Consider the following 22,808-nt stretch of genomic DNA (forward strand, 5'->3'; position numbering starts at 1 on the left):
GGGCGGTCTGCTGCGGCCTGCTCCTCGCCGCCACACCCTGCCTGGGCTGAGAAAGTTCTAGTCTCTAGCCCTTCCCAGCTCCAGTGCTGGGTGCTTGGGCCACAGCCTGGACCACCCAGCCCCCCTGGTCATGTCCCCCATGCCCCCCCAACCCGCCCCAACAGCCGCGCCCTCGACGAGAGCCAGCCTGGCTCAGCCCACTGAGGCCCTGACGCAGCCCCACAGGCAGGCCAGCCACAGACGTCAGGTTTTCTCAGGAAATCAGCCTGGATTCCTTTGCAGCACAGATGGGACCAGGCCACGGCACAGGTAAGTGCAGGAGAGCTGCAGGGCCAGCCCAGTGGGTGACCTGGGACTCAACGGAACAGTCGACTCTATGACTCCTGATTACTGGTCATCGTGGCTCCTTGAATTCTGCCTTGGAGCATGGACAGCACAGTCGTCGTGCTGATGCCCAGGCTGACCTGTCCCATCAGCAGCACTGCAGTGAGCAGACAGAACCACACCCCAGGCTGAGCGTGCAAACGCCAGCCACCCTGTCCAGCGTGTGTCCTCTAGGCGATGTGCAAGGACCGGGACAGAGGCCAGGCGGCCTGGGCACATCGTGCCCACACCCACGTGGACACGATGGGCAGCCTGACTGTGGAGCCTGGACATGGGTGGACCCTGCCTGGTTCGGAGTAGCAGGGGCCTGGCTGGCCACATGCAGGCGCTGCCCCGGGCCACTCAGAACTGCCTTGTGACCACTTACAACGCAGGGGTGGAACAGGTCCCACGTCCTTTTGTTCTGCTTGGAACCCAGTGTCCAGGCCTCGGGAGGAAGGGCACTGAGCCCCGCAGCTGGTCTGCACAGATGGGTCCCTGTGCAGCCCGGTGCCTTCTGGGGAGGGACAAGGAATCACTGCTGCAGAGCAGTTGAGGACGGGACAGAATGAAGCCACAGTCCTGGCATTTAAGACCAGGACAGAAAGAACAGCAACGCTAACAGCAGACTCAGATGAGTCAGGAGGTCACACCCCAGGGACACTACCAGCCGGGCCTAGTGAGGCCCACTGAGGCCAGCACACGAAGTACTCGGCTGACACCAGGCAAAGCCCGTCAAGGGGGAGGCCCACAGGCCAGCACAGGACCCTCCCACCTGGAAAGACTAAGGAGACGGAGGCCATCACAACTCAATCCTCACCTGAGGCTATTTTCCATTTATCTTCAGACAGAGTGGGGGCGGGGCGAGACTGATGTGAGAGAGACACATCCATCAGCTGCTTCCCGCGGGACTCCGACCAGGGCTGCGGACCAAACCGCTACTGAGGTAGGTGCCCCTGACTGAAACCGAATCTGAGACTCTGGTCCACAGGCTGACGCTCCAACTGCTGAGGGCAAAGCAGCCAGGCCACAATGCCCTTTCAAATAATTTTTATTCGTGCCTCTGGGAAATTCAGCTTTCAAAGTGATCACCACATCAGTGATCTCGAAATTACCTGGATATGGTTATCATGAAGCTTGAGTAAAAAGTGCAATAAGTTATCCACACCCTCAGGTGAGAGGGCAGAGGAAGGCTGAAGGCCGTACCACCAGGTGGCTGGGCCCTTGGCGAGGGCCCCCTGGACTCTGCTGTGCGTGAAGGTCATCCACCGGGGCTTCCTCGGCTCCGGCTCAGGGCCCGGAGGCAGCAGTCCCTCCGCGTCTACATCCACAGCTTCCCCAGCGTCCTCTTGGCGGCAGCCTGGATGGTGTCCTCAGCCAGCGCGCGGATCTCCTGGTGCACGTCTTCGATGCTTTGGGAAGCGTCGACAATCTTGCCACAGGCATGTCGGGAGAAAAAGAGTATGTTAATACTTTCCACTGGTCTTGGGGAGCATGGGGATTTCATAGTGCTTGGTTCTGGAGGGGCATGGCACAGGCCCTTGGGGTCCCTCACCCCATCTTTCTGACCCTCAGCCCCAGCAGGGCAGGGAGGACTTTGCCTGTGTCCTTGAGACAAAGCTCCCCAAATGCCTGCTGCAGCCCTGATGCAGAAAAAACACCCCATCCTGCTCCTGACCCCCTTCCACCTCCCGAGACCTCGCAGGGCCCTCGTCCACGAGGTGCCCACACGCAGCCCCTTCCCCACCAGGAGCTGCAAGCTCAGATCTGGCTGAGGAGGCAGCGAGGGCAAGGTCTGTCCCAGCCCACACCCCGCACACCCTCGGCCACAACACACACATAAGCGCTGCGCCCTCACACAGAAGGCACGAGGACCTTCGATGTGAAGGGAGCCGCCCACGGAAACTGGTCTCCACCAGGTGGAGACTGAGGCTGAGTCCCTTTCCCACCACCGATCTAGGTCTAGGCCAAGAGCAGCCCATCCGGGAAGCTCCCGGGCGCAGACACACTCAGGAAACCTGACCGTTTCGTGAGGTCTGACCCCACACAAGTGCACCTCACCAGCCACCACTCCAGCTGCAGTGTTTTTCCCTTTATTGGTTTGAGAGAGAGAGGAAGTGAGAGGAGAGAAACATCGATGAGACAGAACATCGATTGGCCGCCTCCTGCATACCCCCCACTGGGGATCGGGCCCACAACCTGGGCATGTGCCCTGACCGGGAATCAAACTGGTGACCTCTTGGTGCAGGGTCAACGCTCAACGAGCTGCCAGAACCTGCCCAGGAGCTGACACTGGATGGTGTAGGGTGTTAGGTACCAGTTTATTCTCAATGGCCCTGAGGAGTTTTTTATACTGCACTTGCAACTTTTCTAGAAGTGTCTTATTGCTTAAAATTTCTGAAAAAGAATGCTTGAAAAGGAAAAGTTCCAGATGAGGAAGGAAGGACTGAAGGCCGAGGGAGGTGGACCGTGGTGCAAACTCGGAAGAGGAGAGGCGGAGTGGGTCAGGAGGAAATACCGGTTCTGTGTTCCCGGTTCACATTCCCAGTCCCCTGCATTCCTGGCCTGTCCCTTGCAGATGCTGAGTCATGTTATAGAGGAGAATCACACTCCCCCAGCACGAGTGAGGGTTGTGGGCGCCATGCTGCCGCCCCTCGTGGGAGGCAGGGCTTGTGCCCCCCAGACAGGCCCTTCGGCTCAGCACCGACCTCAGCACCCAGGAGAGGAGGAAGGAGCCCCCGCAGTGGCAGGCTCTGCTCCGAGGGAAGCAGGCGAGCACACGCCAGGCGAGGGCCCACAGCTTGGCCTGGGCGGCAGGGAGCAGTGGCTGGGCGAGGGGGAGGAGCGGCACTCTCCAGCCTGCCGTGGCACCCGCAGCACCCTGACCCAGGGCCCAGGCCCTCACTGTGCCCGACAGCAGTGGTGGGATCTGCGCTGGCATCACTGGCAGGACAGTGGCTCATGTGCCGGGAAGGAGGACCGAGGCCAGGGCGCCGGTGATGGGCGCAGAGACGAGGGAGAGCACCAGCCGGGAAGATGGCTGAGCGGGCCACGGGGCTCTGCACCCCAGGTCAGGGAGTCCGGAGCTAGTGTGGATATCGGCCCCACAGAGGTGCAGGGATGCCCTAGAGCTGGAACCGCAGGACGAGGGTGGACTGAGGGCCTGACCCCTGAAATGGGCAAGATGTGCCTTCCGCCGCGAGGCCGAGCACAGGCTGCAAGCTAGAGCGCCTCTTCCCGCAGCGTGCGGTGTGCGGGGAGGGCATGCGCTGCGCGTTCCGGACAACCAGGGGAGACTGCTGAAGGGGGCTGCTGCCTGTCAACTGTCCCCAACGTACCCCAAAGACACCCAGCTGCGCGCTGAGAAGCCCTGAGGGGCCGCTCACCTTCCAGTTCAGGGTCACGTCCTCCATGAGCTGGTGGAAGCAGTGCAGCACCCGCTCCTGGAAGGGCCCGTCCTCGTAGCGCTCCAGGCCGAACCCGCCGCGCCCCACCGCCTCGGCCAAGCGCAGCTGCAGGAACAGGACCAGGTCCGGCTTGGGGAGGCCCGCGTCCGGCTGCTTGCACCAGTGCAGGGAGAAGTCCTGCGGCACAGGCAGATGGTCAGAGGAGGAAGCAAACGGGTCCAAAGTGTTGTTTCAAAATCCATAAAAAAGGGGGTAAAAACAAGCTACCGTTTCTTGAGACACCAAAAAGTGAGGATTTGCACCCAGTAGCGGCTTCTGATTTTTTAGATCTCGTGTGATTTACTGTCTCCTGTGCTGCCTACTTCTGGTTTGACTTTCTGAGCACATTCGAAAGTGGAAGAGCCCTGGCTGGTGGGGCTCAGGGGCTGGGCACATGCCTGGCTTGCCGGCTCCACTCCCAGTAGGATGTGCAGGAGGCAGCCAGTCGGTGTTTCTCTCTTTCCCTCTCCCTAAAAACCAATAAACATATTTTTAAAGTGGGCAGAAAGCACCGTGGCCCCTGGTTCCTCACCCACGGCCCTTGTGAAGGTGGTCACGCTGAGGCAGCACCAAACCCTCTGGCCAGGCAGGGACCGAGGCCCACTGGGCACAGGGCCCTTGGGTGCCACCCCTCCAGACAGGCCAGACGACCAGAGCCCCTGGAAGCCGCCGTGCAAGCGCTTCCCCTTCCTCGTGCCGCCAGCTCTCGTCTCCCTTCTGGAGGGGGGCAGGGCCAGAGCCCAGCTGTGTGCTCGGGGCTGCACCTAGCTGAGTGCTGAGCCCTGGCCTGCCCCACAGCCCGCCCTCAGCAGCTCATCAGGAGGACGAGGGACCAGGCCTAAACATGCCGGTCACGTTCCTGTCCTCCCACAGACGAACCGGAGCAGCAGCTGCTTCTCAGGAGACCATCCTTTAGAGGAGGGCTCCAACAAGCCAGGGAGAATCAGCAGAATGTAAAGGTTATCATTTTTCTGCCCCTCACGAATCAGTCACCACTGGGCTGTTATCACAAGGTGACCAGACAGCTGCCCCGGAGGACAGACCATGCTCCCAGAAGCAGCCTTGCAAAAGTGAAATCAAGAATGTTTCGTGCAGGGAAACAGGTGTAGGAGCCCGAGAGGCATTTCAATCATGGGCTTCCCCTGGCCTGTGTTTCCATCCAACAGCTTCTAAGGAACGAAAAACTGAACACTGACTAAATGATGACACAGAATGGCTATTAAATAACTTCTCTGAGCCCTGGCCAGTTTGGCTCAGCGGTTAAGAGCGTCAGCCTGCGGACCAGAAAGTCCCGGGTTCAGTTCCCAGCTCCGACTGGGGTCGTGTGGGTGGCGACCAGTCGATGTGTCTCTCTCACATCAATGTTTCTCTCCCTCCCTCCTGCTCTATCTGAAGATAAATGCAAAAAAAAATAACTTCTCTGAAGTGAGACTATGTTTTTATTTGTATTATTTTAGAGAGAGAAGGAAAGAGAAACACTGACTTATTGTTCCAGTGACTTACGCGTTCGTTGGTTGACTTCTGTAGTGTCCTGACCAGAAATCAAACCCACAACCTTGATGTATCAGGACGGCTAGAGCTGAGATTACATATATATATATTTGAATACACTTTTATTGATTTCTTAGAGAGGGAGGGAGACAGAAACATTGATGTGAGAGAGAAACATCGATTGGCTGCCTCCTACACGCCCCCTATTGGAGATCAAGCCCACAACCCGGCCCTGACTGGGAATCGAACTGGGACCTCTCAGTCCATGGGACAATGCTCAATCCACTGAGCCACACTGGCCAGATTTTTAAAGTTATTTTAGCCCCAGCCAGTGGCTGTTGGTTGGAGCATCATCCCATAGACCGAAAGGTTGCAGGCTTGATTCCAGATCAGGGCACATACCAGGGTAACGGGTTTGATCCCTGGTCGGGGGACATATGGGAGGTAACCAATCAATGTTTCTCGCATTGGTGTTTTTTCTCTCCCCCCACTTACCTCTCTCCCTAAAAATCAATAAATATATCCTCAGGTGAAGATTTAAAAAGGAAAAGGTTCTTTGGGGGATGCACACCGAAACATTTATGAAGCAAACGACATGTCTCGTTGTTCCCAGTGCTGAGTGGTTTGCCATTTTCTCTGCTGGTACATATTTCAAATTTTCTAAAAAAGCAGGAGAAAAGAGGGTAGTACAGCCATTGCCATTCTCCCCAGACAGGAGGCCAGGCAAACGTGAACAGCACTCAGACAGGCCACCATCCAGTCTGGAAACCAGGCCCAGGGTGAGAGCCGAGGTGGCCATCTGGGAAGCTCTGATGTCAAACCAGCTGCAGCTACAGCAACATCTGCCCTCCTTTCGATAAAAACCAGATTCCAGAGAACGGACAAAGGGCCACAGAACCAAAGGTGCGAACCAAAGGTGCGAGGTCACAGCACACGTGCTCCAGCTGCTGCTCCGGACAGCCCCACCTGGGGGCGCCCTGCTGGCCGGGCACACTCACCTCCTTGGCACCGGTGAAGGCGACACCGGAGAAGGCGTATCTGTCCACAACGAGGGTGACGCCCTGGCTCAGCTTCTCCTTTATCAGTGGCCTAGAGAACAGAACACGCTCTGAGCCCTGGGCCTGGCCCTCAGCCCAGAACTGCCTGCCAGCCAGTCACCCTGATGGCACAACTCATCACCGGACGGATTCACGGGCCAGTGGCTTGACCCTAGTTTTTAAGGCTTAAAAACAAAAACAAACTCCCACTCTGCTGGTGTGGCTCAGTGGTTTAGGGTCAACCTATGTACCAGGAGGTCACCAGTTCGATTCCCAATCAGGGCACATGCCCAGGTTGTGGGCCTGACCCCCAGTGGGGGCACGCAGGAGGCTGCCAATGTTCTCTCTCATCGATGTTTCTCTCCCTAAAATCAATAAAGAAAACAAAACAAACCACCTCCGGGTGGTGCCACACAGGCTCTCGGCAAAGCCCACCATGAAAGACGAGCCCTGAGCAGTCAGACGTCACTGACGGACAGCAGAAGGCCTGCAGGCAGAGTGGAGCGGGGACTCGGCCTGGACGGGATGCTGGGAATGTCCTCGCAGGTGGCAGCAGGGTAGGACAATGTAGAGACAAAGATCTGAAGCAAGAAGCATCACTTGCACTTTGGAAAGAAAGGATCTGAAACCGGTAAGCTGGAGCTCAGAGCACAGCAGGGACGGGGAGCCACACACAAGAGCAGGTGCAGAGCCCATCACAGCGTCAGGCGACCACAGACCATGGAAAAGCTGCCTCCTCCGCACACAGGGAGCAAGGTGCACGCGCAGCAGAGACGCTGCGCTGTGTGAAGAGCGAGACCCGGTGACGAGGCTCTGCACCAGGTCCCAGTTCAGTCCCAGTCAAGGACACGTGCAGGTTGCCAGTTTGAGCCCTAGCAGGGGCCTGCAGGACGCAGCTGATCAATGTTTCTTTCTCTTTCCCTAAAATCAATAAAAGCATATTTTTTTTTTTTTTTTATCCTCACCCGAGGACATTTTTCCATTTTTTGTTCAGGTAGAGTAGGAGGGGGAGAGAGAGGAACAGAGAGAGAGAGAGAAACATCGATGTGAAAGGGACACATCGAGTGGCTGCCACCCGCACGACCGACCAGAGCCGGGGACAAACTGCAACCGAGGTACATGCCCTTAGCAGGAACCGAACCCGGGTCTCTCAGGACCGCAGGCCAACGCTCCAACCGCTGAGCCAAACCGGCCAGGGCAAAGCATATTTTTTTGAAAAAGAGACTTCCATAAGGAGATATAACCAGTCTCCTCATGTGTCACTAATAAAGCAGAGCAGAAACACACATGGCGGCAGGTGAACCAGGTAACACACGTGGATCTCCTTGTTTTGTAAACAAATAAGTTAAATAGGGGGACACCATTCCCCACGGGGAAGGGCAGGTGTCGGACAGAGGGGGTATGGGCAGGGCAGTGGCACTTTGTATTTTAACTTTCTGTGACAATTTTTACTTACTGATTTTAGGAGAGGAAGGGGGAGAAGAGAAGCACTGGCTTGTGGTCCCACTCATCTGTGCATTCACTAGCTGACCCCCGCGTGTGCCCTGGCCGGGACTGAACCGCAACCTTGGTGGATCAGGACAACTCTGACCGAGCTGCCCAGGGCCACGCCTGGTTTTAGCTCTTAATACCATTTAATGTTTTATTTATTCAAAAACTAAAATTAAACCAACAAAGGTGAAAACCCTAACACTGTGCACACTTCAAAGAACCTAACCGTATCCCACATGAACACGGCGCAGGGAAAGCCTGCCCCAGACCTGAGCGCAGCACTGTGCCCATGCACTGAGGACAGGGCTGCGCACCACCTGGACCACCCCGCAGGCCTTTCCGGAGGTGTGGACCACAGGCGGGTGATGCTGGGGGCCAGCCCTGTGGTGCTGGGCCGGACAGCAGGTGTTAGCATCAATTCCTGAGTTTTAGTGTAGATATGTACCTCTGTCCCCCCTTATCTGCAGGGGATAAATCCCAAGACCCCCAGTGGATGCCTGAAACCAGATAGTACCAAGCCCTAAATGTACCGTTTTTCCTATACATGTATACTTATGATAAAGTTTAATTTATAAATTAGGCAATTTCATGGACTTGTTCCTACTGTAGATTTACCTCAGCGTGCGATTTTCTTCGTTCCTTGAGCAGAGAACTTTCACCTTTCAGTTAAAGAAACCTTTTCGGCTTCTCTCTGGCACATGCGACTTGCCAGCATCACTACCCTTGAACTTGGGGGCCACCGTTAAGTAAAATGAGAGTGACTTGCACACAAACTCATCTGGCTACTGAGACGGCTACTAAGTGGCTAACAGACAGGCAGCATCTGCAGTGTGGAGACACTGGACGAAGGGATGAGTCACGTTCCGGGAGGGACAAAGGACAGGTCAAGATTTCATCCTGCTACTCAGAACAGTGTGCAATTTAAAGCTTCTGAGTTGTTTATTTCAGGAATTTTTCATTTAATATTTTCAGACCATGGTTGAGTGTGGGTAACAAAAGTAAAAAGTGCCCTGGTTGGTTTGGCTCAGCAGTTACACCACTGGTCTGTGGACCGAAGGGTCTTGGGGTCTGATTTCTGGCCAAGGGCATGTACCTGGGTTGCAGGTTCAATCCCTGGCCCCAGTCTGGGTAGTGTGGGAGGCAACCAACTGACGTGTCTCTCTCACATCGATGTCTGTCTCTCCCTCCCACTATCTCTAAAAAAAAAAAAAAAAAAAATCAGTGGAACTACACAGCTGTAAGAAATCTCTCTTACCCTTTGGGATGACATGGAAGGACCTGGAGAAGATTATGCTAAGCAAAATAAGCCAGTCAGAGAAAGACAAGTATCACATGATCTCCCTTATTTGTGGAACATAACGAGCACAATAAGCTGTTGAACAAAATAGTTCTAGAGACATGGAAGTAGGGAACAGATGGACAAACCTCTGAGGGAAGGGGGTGGGTGGGAAGAGAAAAACCAAAGAACTTACATGCACATATGCACAACCAATAGACCCAGACAATGAGATAAAAGGGGGGGGGTTTGTTAGAGAGGGGAGGGAATCTGTAATACTTTCAACAATAAAGACATAACTAAAAAGTAAAATAAAAATCAATGGAAAGCCCAGCCGGTGTGGCTCAGTGGTTGAGTGTCGACCCTGAACCAAGAGGTCGCCAGTTCGATTCCAGGTCAGGGAACATGCCCAGGTGCCCAGGTTGTGGGCCTGATCCCCAGTGGGGGTCATGCAGGAGGCAGCCAATCGATGTTCTCTCTCATTAATGTTTCTATCGCTCTCCCTCTCCCTTCCTCTCATTCTACAATCAATAAAAGAAAACAAAATTTTTTAATCAATGGAAAAATATCCTCAGGTGAAGATTAACAAAAAAAAAAAAGTTTAAAAACAGTAGAAAATTGCTATGGGAAGTAAAAGAAATCACTTATTTCTAGAAATGAGTTCCTGCCCAGAAATATTTAAAACTGTAGTGGGTCCCGGCCGGTTTGGCTCAGCAGTCAGAGCGTCGGCCTACGGTCCAGAGAGACCTGGGTTCAGTTCCCACTAAGGGCATGTACCTCGGTTGCAGTTTGTCCCCGGCCCTGGTTGGTCATGCAGGTGGCAGCCACTCGATGTGTCCCTTTCACATCGATGTCTCTCTCTCACTTCCTCTCTCCCCCTCCCACTCTATCTGAACAAAAAAATGGAAAAATGTCCTTGGGTGAGGATAAAAAGAGACTGTGGTGGGTAGCACATTTTGTAAAAGGGGAGAGGGATCTGGCAGGCGGTACCTGCACTGAGTGAGACATCTGCAGGGACCACACCAGCAGGTCAGATGAAGCGAAGCAAGGATGAGATGAAACGCCTGGAGGAAGTGTCCTCAAAGTGCTCCACGTGCCAGGAGGAACTGGAAGCAGCCGGGGCTCACCAAGCACTGGCTCCCACCTGCCTGGCAGATTTCATGTGACCCTCACACCAGCCCTACAAGGGCACCGCTGTGCCAGCGACAGAGCTGTGGTTGAGCACTGACAAGACCAAGGTCACAGACGGTAGGCAGTGGTGCACTTGTGAACGGGCACCTGATCTATTGCCCGTCTTCCAGGCCTCAGGAACACTGACCTGACGGCAGAGGCTCAGCTGATCTGCAGGAGCAACTGTGGGTGCTGTGGCAGAACAGAGGGACGACTGACACCAGTCTTCTGTACCGGGGACAAGACCACTGTTCAGGAAGTAGTTACCCTTCTTTCTCATTCTGACTTAGGCCTACATTACTTTCCTACAAAGCCACAAAAACACAGATGCAGGACAATCGTGTCTATGTGTTTCAGATGTGGAGCTGTAAGTATGGTCTGAGGCGGGGCAGCCTTTCCCAGCAAGACAGCAAGCCCAGCAGAGGAGGAGAGCAGGCTTCCTTATGAGAGGAACAATGCAAAACCCCTAACCGTCCATCAGCTTCTGTTACATCCCCCCTGCTAGAGAACGGGCTACAGTGCTGGGCAAGAGTGAGGAAGAGCGGCCATCTCCGAATGGCAGAGGTCAGCAAGGCAGTTAGAAAGCAGTGGAAAAGTGACTTCTACGTTGGGATCCCATTCACAACAGAACAGCTGCAGTGACATGTGACCTACACGTGCAGTGGCAACGAGAGCCTCTCAGCACACACTGTGTTGTTTAGTGAACAGCTGGATGTCGCGAGGACTCGACTGAGATGTGGTAAAACAGAGAGGGGATGGAACAACCTAAACTGGAAACTTCAGTTCATCGAAGATACAATCGAGAAATCTGGTGGAGCTGGAGGAAGGGACAGGAGGGCTATGGGCAATTCAGCACTTTCCGATCAGCTTTTCTGTGTACCGAAAAGCTGTCTGAAGAAAATTAGCCCTGGCTGGTTTGGCTCAGCGGTTAGAGTATCAGCCCATGGACCAGACAGTCCCCAGTTTGGTTCCCACTAAGAGCACTACCTCGGTTGCAGTTCATCCCTGGCCCCGGTTGGGGTTGTGTGGGTGGCAACCAGTCGACGTGTCTCTCTCACATCGATGTTTCTCTCTCTCTTCCTCCCTATCTGAAAATGAATGCAAAAATGTCCTTGGGTGAGGAGTTAAAAAAGAAAAGAATTACAGAAAGGGGGATGGGCAAGAGGAATAAAAAGAATTAATCAGTGATCTCTGGGAGCACACAGCAACTAATCCATGGTCACAGGACCAGTGAATAAAAGAACCTTGGAAAGGTACACCTCTGGCATCACTGTCAACACCACTGAGTAAGGAGCTACACCCACCCCTCTTGATCTCGAGAGGGAGCAAAGCCCTGGGGGAGAAATGGAAGGGCAATGGTTTTACACTTGTTCCCAGCGGTTTGCAGAGAAAAGCAGGTGCACCGAGTGATCCTCCACCTCACTCTTCTTTTCCAAGTAAGAACTCAGGAGTTTGCCGATTTCAGTGGATCTTTCTAAAAAGAGAGAAACACACAAAAGTGAGGCTTCCCACCTAAATTAGAATAGTTTGGGCTGAACTAATGATCCTGGACTCAAGTCTAAGATTTCTCACTACATGTCTAGACAGGTTCAGGCCTTCCCCTGAAGCCACAGGAATTTCTCTGAGAAAATGCAGCAGAAACACAGACACACTGGGGTGAAAAGGCTTCAGGTAAAATGTACATGGGTAGGAAGCAGTTACCTCAAAGGAAGTACTTCTAACATTTGTGGAAGGGCTGACTTAGAGATTAGAATGACGTTCAAAACAGCATTTTCCCCATTTCCTTATGCTTGTTTTGTAAGCCTTAAGCTGTCTCTTGATTATTTGAATATTAACACTTTATAAGTACTTTTCAAGATTCATGTTTTGCTTTAAAAATTAAAAAGTATGCCACAAAATCCCTCACTAGAGGACAAACAGCCCCAGCAAACTTTTGGGAGTGGCAGACACAGTCTTGATCGTGAGGACAGTTTCACGGGCGTATAATTATGTCGAAGCTCGTCAACCACACACTTTCTACGTGTGCACGTTACTGTACACCAATTACAGGTCAAGACAACTGTGCAAAGATGAAAAGCACAGACGCGTCAGAACTGAAAAGACAGGACACAGTGACCCCAGGGATAACAAAGGAGAAAGCCCACGGTGGCCACCAAGGCGACCAAGGTCCAGCAGAGTGCCTTGGCACGGGTGATTAGAGAAGGTCGGCACCGCCCGGTGGTGTGATTCGGTGGCTGAGCGTGGACCCTGCCCCAAGAGGTCGCCAGTTCGGTTCGGGTCAGGACACCTGCCCAGGCCGTGGGCCCGATCCCCGGTGGGGGGCGTGCAGGAGGCCAGTGATGTTCTCTCTCATCGGTGTTTCTCTCCCTCTCCCTTCCTCTCCAGAAATCAATACAGAAAACACCGAGCCCTGGCCGGGTTGGCTCAGCTGGAGCGCCGGCGGGAGCCAGAGTCCCGGTGGGGTTCCCGCTAAGGGCACGAACCTCGGTTGCAGTTCGTCCCCACCCGGGTCGTGTAAGCGGCAGCCAGTCCATGCGTCTCTCGCGGGGACGTTTCTCCCTCCCTCCCGCTCCAGCTGAAGATAAACGCAACAATGTCCTCGGGTGAGCACTTAACAAAGTAAAAACAAACAAATTTAAAAAAATGAAAGGTCAGCACTGGCTCGGTGCGGGCCTTCTCCGGTTCGGAGGGACCCACCCCGCACTCAACCCCAACGCTACCGACTCGCGGAACCGCAGGGGCGAGCACGGCGGACACATCGGCCGCGCACGGCCGCTCCCTCGGGCTCCAGCCGCGGCCGCGCGCCGCACCCACCCGGGAAGCGCAGCAGCTCGGCGCGGTGGCCGGCGGCGCACAGCGCGGCCACCAGCTTGCGGCTCTGCGTGCTCTTCCCGGCGCGGTCCACGCCTTCCAGCACGATGAGCGCCCCGCGCACGCCCGCCATCGCGGCCCCTCTGCAGCCCGCCACGGTCTCGCGCCGCCGCCTGCCGCCGGCAGCTGCCATTGGCCGGCGTCCGCGGCGCGCGCTGGGATTGGCTGTTCTTTCCCGTCGTTGGTCGGATTGGCTAGGACTGACACGGCTGGCGGCGAGGACGCCTTGGGTCGCACCGCCTCTTCCGGCGGAGTCCCCGCCTTCCGGAGCCGCGGTGGGAGGGCCTCCGCCCTGCTTCGCGCGGGAGGAAGGGCGGCGGCGCGGGGGCTGGGGGCCGGCCGGAGAGGGCGAGCGGCTGGGCCCCGTCGGGTTGCGGCGGGAGCCTGGCGCGGGGCGGGCGAGCGGGCCACGTGTTGAAACGGGCCCCGGGCCGCGCCCGCTCCGACTGTCCCGCCGCGCGGAGCGGCTGTCTGCACAGGGTCCCGCGACAGCCCCGTAGAGACCCGCGTGGTCCCCGTGGGCCCGATCGCACGGGCCTGCAAAGCTCCGAGACTTCCATTTGCAAAGACGACCTGTGCAGACTCACAGGAGGAGAGGAACGTGGGGCGACTGTTTCGTCGTGTCCCGCTCTGTGCCATGTGGGCTCGACCAGGAGGGGGCGGCCGGTCCCTGTGGCGGAGGCTGCAAGACGAGCCGGCACCTGAGAGCGCTCGGTCGCGTTTGCCTTCCTGCCCGGGACGTCGGCCGCGGCGGCACTGTCCCCGCACTGTCCCCGCGACGCCGCGCACTTGGGGGCGCCGCCCTTCTCTTAGCGAGCGCCCTGTTCCCGCGCGAGGGCTCCGCCCTTGGACCCCTCTAAACCCAGTCCCCACGAAGGCTGGCCTCGGATGCCATCGCGTTGTGGGGACACTCTCGTGCAGACCCGAGCAAGCCGGGAGCTACGTTTGCCAGAATGTCTGTGTTGCCGTGAGGGGCACTGGTACAAACTGGAGGCCAGGGCTTTGGGGAGGTGGACGCAGCAGAAAAGCGGTAGAGGTGACATTCAGGCTGTTCGCTTGTGCGTGGTGCGCTGTTGAGAACCACCTGCCTCACTGCCACGACCACGAGGTCCGCGGGTCACGGCCTCCGGGGTGGAGAACGGCAGTGACTTGGCGCCAGGCCGAGACCGGCGCCCTTCAGGGTTTGGGCTGAGCCCTTGGCGTCACTACTGACCTTTCCCTCCCGGTTCTCTGGGTGGTTGCGCAAGCCCCTGATCACAGTATGACCCGAGATACCTGCAGCACCTTTACGTTTTCCTGATTGACCTCCCTGATTTGGTTTTGAGGTTTGGAAGGTTGACAGATTACATTGTTTCCAATTATTTGCGTCCTTCCTTGAGGTTGAGCTGGGCCACCTGATTCCAAACACTGCTATCAAGTGCCCACAGCTAACGCAGCACAGGGAAGCTTTGAAAGCAGTTTGGTTCACCCAGCCCCCTCCTGACCCCAATGTGAGCGCTCCACGTGCACAAGGAGGGCTGCATTTTCACGCTGGATTCTGGAATAAGACATACAGCCAGTGCAGCTGATAGCTCCAGCAAGAGATACACCGTTGTAACTCAGGTCGCTGTGACCTGGGCCCTGAGCCTAAGGCGACTAACTCCATTTTTTTATCAATGGACCCTCAATATTTTTCTAATAATAGGTTAATTACCCCTAGAAGTAAAGGAATTTTGCCTAAGATTATGGTTGCCCCTCGTGTTGGGAGGCATTTGCAGGTATTCCGGAGCCCGGTGAATAATGCTAATTTTGACTTCTGTGATCGCTGTCACGCCCACTATTGTACTGGGAGGGAGGGGAGTAAAAAGGAGGATGGGGCTTCTGTTTTTAAAACCGGGTGAGCAAGAAGAATCCAGGCTGCTGATGGGAGGGGAGACTGTGCCCGCCCTCCGCAGCCCGCTGGCAAGAATAAAGCGCTCCTTTACAATTTGGCTGTGCATCTCTGGTTATCTCGCCCACACATTATAACTGAGACCAGTGTTCTTTGTTACTGTAGCACAACCCAATGAAAGGTCAAGACACAAAGACTAGGGCTTGATACCACCTTATGCAGGTAAGCAATATCCTGTTGTCTGAGTGATGTCTTGTTCTAAAATGTCCATCACTTTGCCTTCAGAAGGAGGAAGGGATTAGAGTACAGTACAGAAGAGAACCCTCCCAGTGTTGGACAAGTCCCAGGACAGTCTTGTACCACGTCTGTAGGACCAGCTCACTGAGCAGACAGGAACATTTATGAATCCTGGTCACCCATGAAAATGGAGGAGACCTGGCTGATGGGGCCTTGCATACTGGGTGGGGATAGGGTGCCCTTTTTTATTTTCCTTTATTGATTTTTAGAGAGAGAAGGAAGTGAGGAGAGAGATATAGAAACATCGATGAGAGAGAATATCAACTGGCTGCCTCCTGCTTGCCCCCCACTGGGGATTGGGCCCACAACCTGGGCATGTGTCCTGACCAGGAATTGAACTGGCAACCTCTTGGTGCATGAGTCGACGCTCAACCACTGAGCCACACCGGCCAGACTAGGGTGCCCTTTTGATTGCAGAAATTGCTAAGCCAGCACAAGTAATGTTTGTTATTCAGGTACAACAAGCAACTTGGCTTCCACCTCTTCCAACATGTCATGCCTCTTTTTTTTTTTTTAATCAGGATGCCTTTAACTGCAAGGACCAGAATGTTAGCCTAACTGTGCTATTTCATTATCTCTCATAACACAAAGTCCAGATGAAGCAGACCAGAACTTATGCTGCTCAGTGATGTCAAATGTTGCCAAGTGATGTCGGCACCTTAGTTCTCTGAGCTCTCCCTTCCTGGTCACTGTGGCTGCAGCATCTCCAGGCCTCCAGGCCTGACCTCGTAGCCCGGACGTGGGCACACAAGCCCTTGCACCTGGACAGTCTCCTTTGTGCCCTGCTGCCCTGACTCATCTCAGGCCTGATGTAGCACAGTCTGCCAGGAGCAGTGTGAGCAGGATCTCTTCACGCTACCGTCTGATAGGCAGGTGGGCACCGGGGGGTCCACTTTATGGAGGACATGATGGGGTTCTGTGTTTGAGTGGTTTTGGAGACAGGTGAAACAGAACTAGTCCCAAGTTGATAATTGCTGAAACTGGCTGGTGGGCACCTGGGGTTCATTAGGTTCTCTCTACTTTTGTGTTTCAGATTTTACATTAAAAAAAAAAAAAAAAAGAGTCAAACCCTTGTATTGTTTTCTGGTGTTCTTCTTTTTAATTACTTCTTCAAATACAGCCACATTGGGGAAGGGTTTGGAATTCAACCTATGAATTTTGGGGGGATATTCAGTCCATAGCACTCACCTACTTCCAGCACAGATTGTGCTAAGCGCATCATTGCCTTGCCAGAATCCATTTCCCAGCTTCCATTGCAGTTAGATGTGGCCCGGTGACTAAATTACCACCAGTGAAACGTGAAAAGTGGCGTGTACTCCTTCAAACAGCAGACTGGACACTGTCCCTCTTCCCTGTCCTGCCCTCCTTGCAAGCCAGCCTTGACCATGAGGATAACGATGAGGCTCTTTGGGAGCGGACCCCACTTGGGAAGGAATTGGGTTCCTGTGACCCCAGGGGCATGGTCATCTGATCCTGGATTACATAAGAAATAAAATAGTCTTAAAAAAAAAGAAAAAGAAATAAAATAGTCTTTTCCAAGCCACGGGGTTTGGTTGGGTGTCTCTGTTAGAGTAGTTTAGTCTTTCCCTAAAGCTCTGGTTCTCAACTGGGGGACACCTTCAAGGTCACACTTGGGTGGGTTGGCTCACAGCACCTAGTGGGCCAAGTCCAGGGAGGCTGCTCAACAGCCTGCAAGGCACAGGACAGGCACCGCAGAGTGCCAGGCCTCACACGTCATAGTGCCAAGACCGAGAGACCCTGCTCAAGTGCAGAGCAAAGAGAAGAGTGAGGGAGTCAGCTCTCAATCGCCAGCTTCTAAAACAGGGTCCCTATATGAGAATCCATCCATTTTCTTATGTGAGCGACAGACAAACTGATACCTGGGAAAAGTTATTTTCAATATAAGATATATGAGGGGCATGGTATCTGATTTATTCTCTATAATAATTATTATATTTTTAGATGAAAGTCATGAAAACCAATTTCCCCATGGATAATGGGTAAAGGATATAAAAAAAAATGATAGGCCCAGCTGGTGTGGCTCAGTGGTTGAGCGTTGACCCCTGCACCAAGAGGTCACTGGTTTAATTCCCAGTCAGGGCACATGCCCAGGATGTGGGCCCAATCCCCAGTGAAGGGCATGCAGGAGGCGGCCAGTCGATGTTCTTTCTCATTGATGTTTCTATCTCCCTCTTCTTTCCTCTCTCTCTAAAACCAATAAAGAAAAGATTTTTTTTAAAAAGAAAATGACAGAACAACAAATACGTAAAATATGTTTAGCCTCACTTAAAATCAAAGAAATACAAATGAAACACTGAGGTGGATTTTTGGTTATTTCTTTTTTGATCATGTGAGCAAAGATAAAAAAGCCTGATGAGCCCCGGCTGGTTTTGCTCAGTGGTTGGAGCGTCGGCCTGGGGACCAGAGAGTCCCGGGTTTGGTATCCGCTAGGGGCACGTACCAAAATTAATAAGAATAATAATAATAATAAGAAGAAGAAGCCTGATGAAATCTAGGGTTAACAAAAGTGTGGAAACATATTTAGTAGAGTGTCAGTTCATTTAAAAGTATTGGCACTTAGAACATACAATACTCTTTGAGCCCTGGCTGATGTTGCTCAGTTGGTTGAGCATCAACCGTGCACAGGGTTTCTGGCTCTGTCCCCAGTAGGGGATGTGCAGGAGGCAGCTGATGAATGTTTCTCTCTCTCCCTTCCCCTCTCTTTAAAATCAATAAGAAAATACCTAAAAAAAACCCAAAAAAACACAAAAAAACCAAAGCTCTTTGAGCCAGCAATATAATTTCTAAGCATTATCCTAAAGAACTAATAAGACAATGTGGCAGATTAAAGATGGCCACAACACTTGCTACCCCTACCATTAAGAGGTGGGGTCTAATTTCCCTTCCCCTCAAATCTGGGTTGGCTCCAAAGGCTTGCTTGACCAATAAAATGTTGGAGGTGATGTCCTGGGACAACCAAGGTGAGGTCACAAGAGTCTTGTAGCTTCCATTGGGCCCTCCCAGAACTCTGGAAGCCCCAAGCGGCCACCTGAGACCCTGGCCTAGAGAGGCCACAGGGAGGCACTCTGACCCACAGTGCCAGTTGAATGCAGCTTCCAGCCACCCAGTCATCTCTATGGTATCACACAGAACAGAAGAATCACTCAAGTGAGCACCGCTGGAATGCTTGACTCATAAATATTGTGGGCTATAACACAATGGTGCTTTTAAAATACTAAGTTTTGGCCCGGCCAGTGTGGCTCAGTGGTTGAGCATTGACCGATGCACCAAGGGGTCGCCAGTTCAATTCCCGATCAGGGCACATGCCCAAGTTGTGGGCCCAATCCCCAGAGGGGGCCTGCAGGGGGTGGCCAATCAGTGTCCTCTCTCATCAATGTTTCTATCTCTCTCTCCCTCTCCCTTCCTTTCTCTTTAAAATCGATAAAGAAAAACTTTTTTTTTTTTTAATTCTCAACCGAGGACATTTTTCCACTTTTTGTTCAGATAGAGCGGGAGGGAGAGAGAGGAAGAGAGAGAGAGAGAAACATCGATGTGAAGGGACACATCGAGTGGCTGCCACCCACACAACCAACCAGGGCCGGGGACAAACTGCCCTGGGGGACAAACTGGTTCCCTTAGCGGGAACCGAACCCGGGTCTCTCCCTACCGCAGGCCGACGCTCCAACCGTTGAGCCAAACCGGCCAGGGCAAGAAAAACTTTAAAAAAAAAACAAAAAAAAACAACATTAAGTTTTGTCCTGGCTGGTTTGGCTCAGAAGTTAGAGCATTGACCCACGGACCAAAAGGTTGTGGATTCAATTTCCGTTCAAGGGCTGCAGTTCCATCCCCAGAATGGTTGGGGGTGTGCAGGAAGCAACTGGAAAATGTGTCTCTCTCAAATTGTTATTTCTCTCTCTCTCTCTCCCTATCCCCTAAAAATCAATGCAGCCCTGGCCAGTTTGGCTCAGCGGTTGGAGCATCGGCCTGCGGACCAGAGAGTCCCGGGTTCAGCTCCTGCTAGATTAAATAAATAAATAAAAATCAATGGAAAAATATCCTTGGGTGAGGATTAACAAAAAATTAATAAATAAAATAAAACACTAAGTTTTCATGTGGTTTATTATGAGCATAGGTACCTGGGAAAGTCAGATATCTACAGCTATATGAACCCATGTTCACCAGAACATTATATATAGTAACACTGTACATCTGTAAAGAGCTTGCTCAAGCGTGGTACACCAACACATGAAATAGATCTAGTAAACAGGACAATGTAGAATTTAGCAAAACTTGGCCAGAATTCATGAATCATATTAAGTGAAAAATGTACATAGTGGAAAAGTGGATAGTATGACTCACCAAAAAAACAAATAGCCCAGTTGGAAAATGGGCAAAAGATCTGAACACATATCTCACCAAAGAGCAGATACAGATGGCAGATATGCATGTGAAAAAGTGCTGGACATCATGCCGTTAGGGAACCGGAAGTAAAAGGCCCCTCTGCACCTCTATTAGATTGGCCGCAGTCTGAAACATTCAGCACCAAATGCGGGTGAGGACACAGAGCAGCAGAACTCCCACTCACTGCCAGGGGAATGCAACATGGGGCAGCCACTTTGCAGCTGCTTATAAAACTACATGTAACCTTACAGTATTTTTCAGCATTGCACTTCTTGGTATTTACCCAAAGTGAAAACTATGTCCAAACAAAAACCTGCATCCCTGGCCAGTGTGGCTCAGTAGGTTGGAGCAGCATCACGTACACCGACAGGTGGCAGGTTCCATTCCTGGTTAAGGCACATACCGGGGTTTCAGTTTGATCCTGGGTCAGGGCGCCTGAGGGAGAAAACCAATCGATGTTTCTCTCTCACAATGATGTTCCTCTCTCTAAAAATCTATTTAAAAAACATTAAAAACCTGTACATAAACGAGTACAGCAGTTTTATTCATAATTGAATAAAGCAACCTAGATGTTCTTCAGCAAGTGAATGGATAAACTGTGGTATATACAGAAAATGAAATATTTGGCTATTAAGAAAAAAGAAGCTATAAAGGCCGGAAAGGGCATGGAGAAAATTTATATGCATATTACTAAGTGAAAGAAGCTAATCTGAAAGGTTACATACTCTTTAATTCCAATTATATGACATTCTGGAAAAGGCAAAACTACAGAGAAAATAGAAATATCAGTGTTTGCCAGGGGATGTGGGGGGAGGAGGGATGAACAGGTGTAGCACAGGGAATTTTTTTTTTTTTTTTTATCCTCACCCGAGGACATTTTTCCATTTTTTGTTCAGGTAGAGTGGGAGGGAGAGAGAGGAACAGAGAGAGACAGAGAAACATCGATGTGAAAGGGACACATCGAGTGGTTGCCACCGGCACAACCGACCAGAGCCGGGGACAAACAGCAACCGAGGTACGTGCCCTTAGCGGGAACCGAACCCGGGTCTCTCAGGACCGCAGGCCGACGCTCTAACCGCTGAGCCAAACCGGCCAGGGCGCACAGGGAATTTTTAAGGCAGAGAAACTTCTCTACAATACTGTAATGTAATACTCTACAATACTACAATACTGTTGTAACAAAATTGTACAACAGAGTGAACTTTAATGTAAACTATGGACTTTAGTTAATAATAATGTATCAATATTGTTTCATCAGTTTTAACAAATGTACCACACCAATACAAAATGTTTATATTAGGGGAAACTGTTCACATTTGTATCAATATTGTTTCATCAGTTTTAATAAATGTACCACACCAATACAAAATGTTTATATTAGGGGAAACTGTTCACATTTTGGAACTCTATTTTCTTCTCAATTTTTCTGTGAACCCAAAACTGCTCTAAAAATAAAGTCTATTGCCCTGGCCGGTTTGGCCCAGTGGTTGGAGCATTGGTCTGAGGACTAGAGTCCCGGGTTTGGTTCCCACTAGGGGCACATACCAAAAAAATAAAATAAAATAAATAAAGTCTATTAATTTAAGAAAACTTAGCCACTTGAAGCTGTTTCCAGTGGCTTTACCACAGGATTGGTCTGTCTTAGCTCCTGCTTCAAATTTTCTCAAACAAGCAGCATCTGGCCTCAGTGAGCCCCAAACCTCTCACTAAGTGGCCTCAGGCCTAGCCCAGCACCAGAAGCAGCCACCTGCAGATCACTTTGTAGCTTATGCCTGGAGGCCCCGGACAGAACAAGGCAGTGGCTGACCTTGCTCCAGAGCCAGCACACCCAGTGGACAGCTTCAAACCACAATGAAGAACCATTATCCAACCACCTCCACAAGTGACACTCAAGGAGTGGACTCAGTGGGTACCAGAGCCCTGCTGCAGTAAATCTTGCTGTATAGTGGGCTCCTGCACAGCTGATCCTCCAAGGTAGTCAAAGATCATTGGTCAGTGGGGACAGTCAGACCTTGCAGCTAATCAGCCTGAGTAAATCCCTCTCTTTGACATACCAACAGCAATCAAGACTCAATGGTGACCAGGGAGGCTGTTCCACTTAGTCCTACAGGACACCTACTACAATAGGCCACCTTACAAAGCCTAGGAGACATGGCAACTCTAATACATAGAAACAAACACAGGGAAGCAGCCAAAATGAGGAGACAAAGAAACATGTCCCAAGTGAAAGAACAGAACAAAATTCCAGGAAAAGAACTAAACAAAATGGAGATAAGCAACCAATCAGATGCAGAGTTCACAACACTGGTTATAAAAATGCTCAAGGAACTTAGTGAGAATCTCAAGAGCATAAAAAAGGACCAGTCAGAAATGAAGGAGGCACTGACTGAAATAAAGAATAATTTACAGGGAATCATGCCCTGGCTAGTTTGGCTCAGCACTTAGAGCTTCACGTCAGCCCGCGGACCGGAGAGGCCTGGGTTCAGTTCCCACTAAGGCACAAACCTCGGTTGCAGTTTGTTCCTGGCCCTGGTTGGGGTCGTGTGGGTGGCAACCACTTGATGTGTCTCTCTCACGTTGATGTTTCTCTCTCTTCCTCCCTCTCTCCCTCCTGCTCTATCTGAAGATAAATGCAAAAATGTCCTCGGGTGAGGATTAAAAAATAATAATTTACAGGGAATCAACAGTAGAGTAGGTGAAGCCGAGAAGCAAACCATCGATTTGGAATATAAGGAAGCAAAATACACTTAATCAGAACAGCCAAAAGAAAAAAGAATTAGCCCTGGCCCATTTGGCTCAGCGGTTAGAGCGTCGGCCTGCGGTCCGGAGAGACCCGGGTTCGGTTCCCGCTAAGGGCACGTACTTCGGTTGCAGTTTGTCCCTGGCCCTGGTTGGTTGTGTCCCTTTCACATCGATGTTTCTCTATATCTCTTCCTCTCTCTCCCTCCCACTCTATCTGTACAAAAAATGGAAAAATCCTCAGGTGAGGATTAAAAAAAAAAAAAGAAAAAAGGATTAGCCCTGGCTCAGTGGTTAGAGCATCGGCCCGCGAACTTGAGGTCTTGGGTTCAGTTTCCGCTAAGGGCATGTACCTC

General features: G+C 52.1%; 1 protein-coding gene across 1 annotated transcript; it reads right to left on the bottom strand.

Annotated features, from left to right (window-relative positions):
• Positions 1-1,357: 1,357 nt before the first annotated feature.
• Positions 1,358-13,218, bottom strand: DTYMK (deoxythymidylate kinase). The gene is made up of 5 exons (XM_036254803.1): positions 13,089-13,218; positions 11,640-11,748; positions 6,299-6,389; positions 3,750-3,947; positions 1,358-1,795 (listed from the first exon to the last, which is right to left on the bottom strand). The coding sequence occupies exons 1-5, from the start codon at positions 13,216-13,218 to the stop codon at positions 1,685-1,687; spliced, it is 639 nt and encodes a 212-aa protein (XP_036110696.1). The 3' UTR covers positions 1,358-1,684.
• Positions 13,219-22,808: the final 9,590 nt, after the last annotated feature.

This window comes from Molossus molossus, unplaced genomic scaffold (genome assembly GCF_014108415.1).
Source record: "Molossus molossus isolate mMolMol1 unplaced genomic scaffold, mMolMol1.p scaffold_m16_p_11, whole genome shotgun sequence".
NCBI classification, from domain to species: domain Eukaryota; kingdom Metazoa; phylum Chordata; class Mammalia; order Chiroptera; family Molossidae; genus Molossus; species Molossus molossus.

Excerpts from the sequence above, each read along its gene's own strand:
- DTYMK (XM_036254803.1), bottom strand. The coding sequence starts at position 13,218 with ATGGCGGGCGTGCGCGGGGCGCTCATCGTGCTGGAAGGCGTGGACCGC. Across the intron at positions 3,948-6,298 it reads CCTTCACCGGTGCCAAGGAG|GACTTCTCCCTGCACTGGTG; the intron begins GTGAGTGTGCCC and ends CCTGTGCCGCAG. Across the intron at positions 1,796-3,749 it reads ACGTGACCCTGAACTGGAAG|ATTGTCGACGCTTCCCAAAG; the intron begins GTGAGCGGCCCC and ends GCCTGTGGCAAG.